Below are 7,045 nucleotides of genomic sequence, written 5' to 3'. Positions count from 1 at the left end.
ATACTTCTCAATTTGCTCCTTGTTCAAGATATAGTCTAAGGTTCATGACTATACCTTACCTTGGACTTCCATCACTGAATAGTTATTTTCCTCAGTCAACCCTGCATCTGTGGCCAAAATTAAGTAGTGACAAAGCATCTAGCTGGCCTCTGTTATGTCTTCCACAAAGTCAGGGCTCTCTTGTCTTTTCTGAAATGCTCTATATAGTGGTTCCTAGCTGAACCCTATCCCCAGCATCCACACTCTTTATGCTATCCTGGGCTGGAAAAATGACTAATTTGGGAAAGGAGTGGAATTCCAGATCAGGATTTGATCTGCTGTTTCCAGGGTCTTTATGGAGAACTTCACTGTACTTCCTACTACTCTATCTTGACTGGTCTTCAAATCTTTGTCAATCTTGGCTACATTGTATCTGTCATTCATCATCTCTTTAGGGATATAAGTTGCCTCATTCAGGTTTTTTTTTAATCACTTCTTGAATATTATAATAATCTCCTAGATTCTGTTTTCTCATTTCTCCAGTCCACTTTCCACAAGTTACAACATAATCTTCATAAAGCATAGATTTGACCATGCTAATCCCCAGTTCAAGTGTTGAGTGTCTCACTATTGCCTTTAGGCATAAAATACAAATTCTTCATTTATTTTGGATTTCTCCCTTTCATGGGTAGAAATACCTCCTGGATGTTCTCTAGACTCAGCATTGCCAATTCCATCTTGCAAAAACTGATTCCTTGCCTGGAATGTCCTCTCTGCCTCTTAGAAATTCTAGATTCTTTTATATCTCATTTCAGATGCTATTCTGTTTACAAATTAAATACCTCAATAGAATTAAAGTTCATTGGGTTGAGTGGTTTTTGCTTTACTTTTCTTCTGTATGTTCCCGGTGCATAGCACAATATTTTGCACATAGTAGACATTTAATAGACACAGTTGTTGCATTAAATAAGATAAAAAAATTATTTTATTGATTACAACAATGGATACATGAACTCATTTGAAATACAAAAAGAAGTGAGGTAATGAATAGAAAGTTAGACTTAAAAAATCCTGGGTTTAAATTTTGTATTTATTACATGTTGTCTGAATGACCTTGGGCAAGTCCCTTAACTTTTTAATAGTAAGCCTGCTCACAAACCTAACCTGTGGCTCTCCTGCTCCCCCCAGTGATAAAGCATGTACCCATATGCCAATAACAATGGTTTCTAAAACCATTACCTAGTGGTGGATTTTGTGACTTTGACTTTTGTAGATGAGAAAGGAGTCTTCTCTGATGGTTCAAATTGTGGAATCTTTAACATTACTCAGGGGAGAGCAGGGTATGAAAGGCAGAATTGGAGAAGTCAATGCCAGGGTGCCTGAGGATGGGGATGTGAGTGGTACTCCATGACTTTGACTCTCCTGGACTAGTGAAATTCAGTCCAGAAAAGTTGTCCTGGGGCATGCTCAGCTGGGACACTGAAGGCCAATTCCACTGGCAGATTTAAAAAGGTGCAATATGTTGACAAGAGGAAACATCAACACTGCCCCAAATGTAGAGCCCATCTGTATTGCTGCACCACACCACAGGAGAGCACTGTGGTTCATCTTGCGCAGGTGCACTCCCGTCATCACTTTGACATAGCTCATGATGGAACCGAAAAGCACCCAAGAGATAACCTGAAGACACAAAGGGAGACATACCCCTTCCCTTTAGATAGGATTCCCTGGCAAAAAGAACCCTAGTTCTGAACTGACCTTCTAGGATCACTGGAGCCCCAGTAGCGAGTTGTTTTTCCTTCAGCATCATGGGAGGGAACCTGAGATGACTTCCCTACCCCAAAAACCAAACAGATGGTTTGATACCTGTCTGGTATAGAAGGATAGAGGCAGAGAAAGGGAGAATAGGGAAGGGTGGTAGGAGAAAGGAGAGAGGGGGCAGAAGTTACTCACAATGATGGCTTCTCCCCAGTGGGAACCTTTCAGCAGAGGACAGGGACTCAGCACAGCCATGGCTATGTTGTAGGCTCCAAAACCAGTGCCAACTGCTGTGATGACCCCCAGCCACAGGAGAGACCTGGGAAGAGAAACAAAAGGTTCTGGTGTGAAGAAGTGTCCCTAGCTTGGACTTGTTACTGTCCAGAACATACTTTGACTTTCCTTCCATAGCCACACCTCCAAAATAAACTTCCAAGAGGAAGACATGCAAATATGATTGGCCACCTTCTAGTAGCATGGGGGGGGGGGGGGGGGGGAGAGACACAGGGGGACATTCCTATCTCTGTTACTCAATTTCTGTATCCCCTTGGGGAAGTCCCTTCTCCTTTTTAAGACTTAGTTTCCTAAATTATAATTATGATGGTGTTTGACTAGAATATCTCACAACATTGACATAGTTGATAGAACAGCTCTTGAAGACCCAGATTCAAGTCCTGTCTCTGACATACTATGTAACCTTTATCAAGTTCACTAACCTCCCAAGATGCTGGTCTTAAGGGAAGATGTCAAATTGTATTTCTGGAGGGAGTATCCTTATTTGGGAATTCCCTACACAAATCAAGGTACAAGCACAGCACATAGCCATAGCCAACATTTATATTCTAAAGTCCTTCCATGCTCTAATTTTCTGTGATATTCAATTGAACTTTTTGCGTTAACTTTATATTCTTTTCCTGTATGTGAACATTCTCAGTCAGGAATCTGTAATGCCCTGAAGGGTAGGATAGCATCTTCCTTTCTTTGTTTTCCTAATGCCTATAACCTCTAACTTAGGGCTCTGCATACAAGGGAAACTCTATTCAAGTGGTAGATATAAATCCATTGTAAAACATGGGACATGTGACCAGCAAGATCCTTTGGGATCCTGGCTTTCAAAGCAACTGCCATTCTTCATACCAAAAGTGGAAGATGACACTCACTTAGGAACCTAAAATCCAAACAAATGTAGCAGTTAATCTCATTCATGACTCCCATCCCTTCTTCCAAACATCAATCCTGCTCCCACTCAGAGATGAAAGGATTAAAAAGATCCACAAAGTGTTTTTAGAAGCATCAAGACTTCTGAGGCTCCCAGGGACTCATGTAGGGTAATGTAAGTAGTAAATGGGATGATTAGGATAAGAATCCAGTCTTGCCATAGGTTCAAGCATTTGAGTCTGGCCTGGGCCCAAGGATAGAAATTCTCAAGAGTCCGTTCTGGAAAGGATCTTAGAATATAGATTTTTCAACATGGACAGGACCTTAAAAATCAAATCACTGGTCCAGTGGAAAGAGTATTCATTGACTTAAGAATCAGAAGATCCAGGTTCAAATCCTACTTTCTGACAAGTAATATCTCTTTATATAAGACAAACTTCCTTTCAACTCAATTTTGGCTTTATCTCAAGAAACCTTTCAAGTCTCTTTCATTGTGAACTTCTTTAGGGCAGTGTTTTTTTATATATCTATCACTCAGCATAGACCTGGTTCCTAATAGATATTTATTGACTGTTTTCTTCCTTTTAAATGTATCTTTTGTCTTTGTTTCTTATGAGTTGCAATTCTAACTTTTTATGACTTCATTTGGAATTTTCTTGGCAAAGAAGCTGGAATGGTTTGTCATTTCCTTCTCCAGCTCATTTTACAGATGAGGAAACTGAGACAAACAGGGTTAAGTGACTTGCCCTAGGTCTCACAGTTAAGTAAATGACTGAGTTCAAATTTGAACTCAGGTTTTCCTTACTCTATTCACTGCATTATCTAGCTACTAATTTTATATTTAATTATCTATTTTTGTTAAAAATCCTCAAGGAGGGGCAGCTAAGTGGCGCAGTGGATAGAGCACCAGGAGTACCTGAGTTCAAATCCAGCCTCAGACACTTAATAATTACCTGGCTGTGTGGCCTTGGGCAAGACACTTAACCTCATTGCCTGGTAAAAACTAAAAAAATAAAAAATCCTCCTGGAATATAAACTGAATAATTTATTCCATCTATCTGTGCCTCAATTTCCTTATCTGTAAAAATGAGGGGACTTGGACTAGATCAGGGGTTCTTAAAAGTTTTGAAATGATTGGTAAAAATTTCTGTTGTTGTGGGTATATGTATGTCACGGAACACTATTGTTCTATTAGAAACCAGGAGGGATGGGAATTCAGGGAAGCCTGGAGGGATTTGCATGAACTAATGCTGAGTGAGATGAGAACCAGAAAAACACTGTATATCCTAACAGCAACATGAGGGCGATGATCAACCTTGATGGACTTGCTCATTCCATCAGTGCAACAATCAGGGACAATTTGGGGCTGTCTGCATTGGAGAATACCATCTGTATCCAGATAAAGAGCCATGGAGTTTGAACAAAGTTCAAGGACTGTTCCCTTTAATTTAGAAAAAAACAGCTATCTTATTATCTGATCTTGTTACCTCTTAGACTTCTTGTCTCTTCTTTAAGTATATGATTTCTCTCTCATCACACTCAATTTGGATCAATGTACAACATGGAAACAAAGTAAAGACTGACAGATTGCTTTCTGTGGGGGGTGGGGGAAGGAAGTAAGGGGGGGAGAAATTGTAAAACTCAAATAAAAGCTTTAATAAAAAAATTTCTGTTACGTGTAGTTAGAAAAACAAATAAAATATTTAAATTAAAAGACAAAAAAAGATTTTTGAGAGAAAGACCCCTTTGACAGTCTGGTGTATGGACCCCTTCTCAGAATATTTTTAAGTGTGTTAAATAAAATGTAAAGGATTACAAAGTGCTGGCCCTGAAATCAGGAGAATCTGAGTTTAAAATTGACCTGAGACACTTGACACTTACAAGCTGTGTGACCTTGGACAACTCACTTAACCCTTTTTTGCCTCACATCCATGGGCATCTCCAGTTGTCTTGATTCATGAACTGGACCCAGATGATTCTGGAGGAGAAAGTGAGGCTGGTGACTTAGTACAGCACCACCCCCCCCATCCAATTCACATGTTTGTCATGGCATCACCTCCCTGATATTGTGGTCTTCTTTCAGAAGGAAGGATAAGCATCATCATTATTTGCAAGTGTATGACCTCATATGATTCTCACAACAGCCTTGGGAGGTAGATGCTATTGTAAAATTCTCATTTTTATAGTTGGGGAAACTGAGGCAAATGGAAGTTTAACCAATTTATCCAGAGTTACATAGCTAGTGTCTAATTCAAATCCTCTTGACTCCAAGCATCTTCATCTAGCTGCCCAAAATGACAGAACTAGGATTAGAACCCTAAAGCCCTTATTTCCTGGTCAGGGTATTTTATCCACTCCATCAGTCTGCTTCTCTCCTTTCTCTGTCCCTAACTCTTGTTTATCCTTTTTCTCTCCCACTCCTTCCAACGGGGGAAAAATATCAGTGTGTGTGTGGGGGGGAATAGATTCACTCACGTCTCCGGTAGGAAGATTGTCAGGAAGTACACCAGGGGGTGAGAGATCGTGCCAAGCACTGAGCACAGGTGGTAGGCCAGAGAACCGTAGGGCATGCAGGAGTACGCCTGAATAGAGGGGAGGACTCCATTGGTGAGGGAGTTCACAAAGGCCACCACAATGTAGAGGAAGGCTAACTGTACTCGGGACCAGACAGGGGCCCCCTTCTCTTCAGGTAGGCTCATTGCCGAGTCTCTATTGCTGCCATCAGCTGAATCTTCTTGGAACGTGAAGGATCTCAGGTCCACCTGGTTGACCAGGTGATCCTCAGAGAGCTCCCATTGCTTAGCGATCCGTGTCAGGCCGAAGAAAGAAGCCAGGCAAATGGCCATCAGGATTGACAACAAGATGAAGTAGACAAAGGGGGAGAAATTGGCCGATAGATGACAGTTCTGTGACTGAGGTGCTCTAGCTATGTGGTCAGGGCTCACAGTCAAGTTCAGGACCCCATGGGTAAAGAATGCTTTAGTGATGTTAGGTGACTGAGTGGTTATGGAGCCACTGGTGATATTGGTACAAGTTTGGGTAGCTGAGCCCTGGGCCAGAGCTACCAGAGCAGGGAGGAGACCACTCAGACCTTCCCCAAAATACAGGGTTTTAATATAGTGGGCTGGCAGGCGGGCCATGAAGGGAAGGAAAGTGACTGAGGAGGTGCAGTCCACCAAGGCCAGGATGAAGGTGAGGACCAGGAAGGCTGTGCTATGGGAAACACCAGCCACCACTGAAGTCTTCTCCCACAGGAAAGCAAAGAGGAGGCAGGCAATTGTACCCAGGGTCAACACAGCATAAATGACTGGGATCTCAGAGAGGCAGCCAGGCCGGAATCGATGGAGCAGGGTGATGAGAAGTGGCCCCACATTGGCTAGCTGGATGATGACCGTGAGATAAGAGGGTAGGTTCCAACCTTCAGGTAGTTTTGGTACCAGATGCGGTAACTCTACCCATAGCCCATTGATGGCCACCCATGAACCAGAACCAAAGATGCAGAGTAATAGGTGGGTGAACAGAGACATGGGTCACTTTCTCTGAGCTCCCCTAGGAGCTTTCAGAAGTGTCTAGGAAGTCACCTATTGAAGGGAGAAGAAAATTATATAATTTGAGAATTTACCTATAAAACTTTGTACCTCATCCCCACATTTTAGCAGCCCAGTCTCAAGGGAGAATATTATGATAAATTGTTCCTCTATCATTGTTATAAATTCATTCAACTCTTCTCCCCCTCCCTCTCTCCCTCTTATTCCCCAATAAGGTTTAATGAGCTCAGAAGAGGTGAATAGCATAAAATCATGTGTCAGAGTTACAAAAGAACATAGAACAAAGAACGTTTGAGCTAGAAAAGATTTTTGCCACCACCTAGTCCAATCTCTTCTTTGAAAGAGGAGGAAAACAGAGGCTTAGAGAAGGGAAGAGATAGAAACATCCACCAGGATACTGAAACATGACAATGGATTATAAAAATGGAACTGTACCCCTGTGGGATGGGGGAGGCAAGGAGCAGAGGCAAGTAGAGAGCCTAAGAACAAGTTGGGATGGAGGGGAGCTTAAAAATTGCTAGGAATCAAATTTCTGCTGGGGTGAGGAGAGAAGTAAAATGATATAGATGAGTGAGGAGGTAGAATTGGAGGGGAAGCAGGCT

The 7,045-nt window shown here is 41.9% G+C and overlaps 1 protein-coding gene across 1 annotated transcript; it reads right to left on the bottom strand.

Annotated features, from left to right (window-relative positions):
* Positions 1–1,446: 1,446 nt before the first annotated feature.
* Positions 1,447–6,422, bottom strand: LOC141517595 (solute carrier family 52, riboflavin transporter, member 3-like). The gene is made up of 3 exons (XM_074228775.1): positions 5,371–6,422; positions 1,933–2,056; positions 1,447–1,659 (listed from the first exon to the last, which is right to left on the bottom strand). The coding sequence occupies exons 1-3, from the start codon at positions 6,420–6,422 to the stop codon at positions 1,447–1,449; spliced, it is 1,389 nt and encodes a 462-aa protein (XP_074084876.1).
* Between the last annotated feature and the right edge of the window lie 623 nt (positions 6,423–7,045).

This window comes from Macrotis lagotis, chromosome 1 (assembly GCF_037893015.1).
Source record: "Macrotis lagotis isolate mMagLag1 chromosome 1, bilby.v1.9.chrom.fasta, whole genome shotgun sequence".
NCBI lineage: Eukaryota > Metazoa > Chordata > Mammalia > Peramelemorphia > Peramelidae > Macrotis > Macrotis lagotis.
Note: the sequence above shows the minus strand (reverse complement) of the source record. Positions and strands in the feature narration are given on the sequence as shown.

Coding starts and splice junctions, on each gene's coding strand:
- LOC141517595 (XM_074228775.1), bottom strand. CDS start 6,422: ATGTCTCTGTTCACCCACCTATTACTCTGCATCTTTGGTTCTGGTTCA. Junction 2,057..5,370: donor ACAATCTTCCTACCGGAGAC/GTGAGTGAATCT, acceptor TTCTCTTCCCAG/GTCTCTCCTGTGGCTGGGGG. Junction 1,660..1,932: donor ACTGGGGAGAAGCCATCATT/GTGAGTAACTTC, acceptor TTGTGTCTTCAG/GTTATCTCTTGGGTGCTTTT.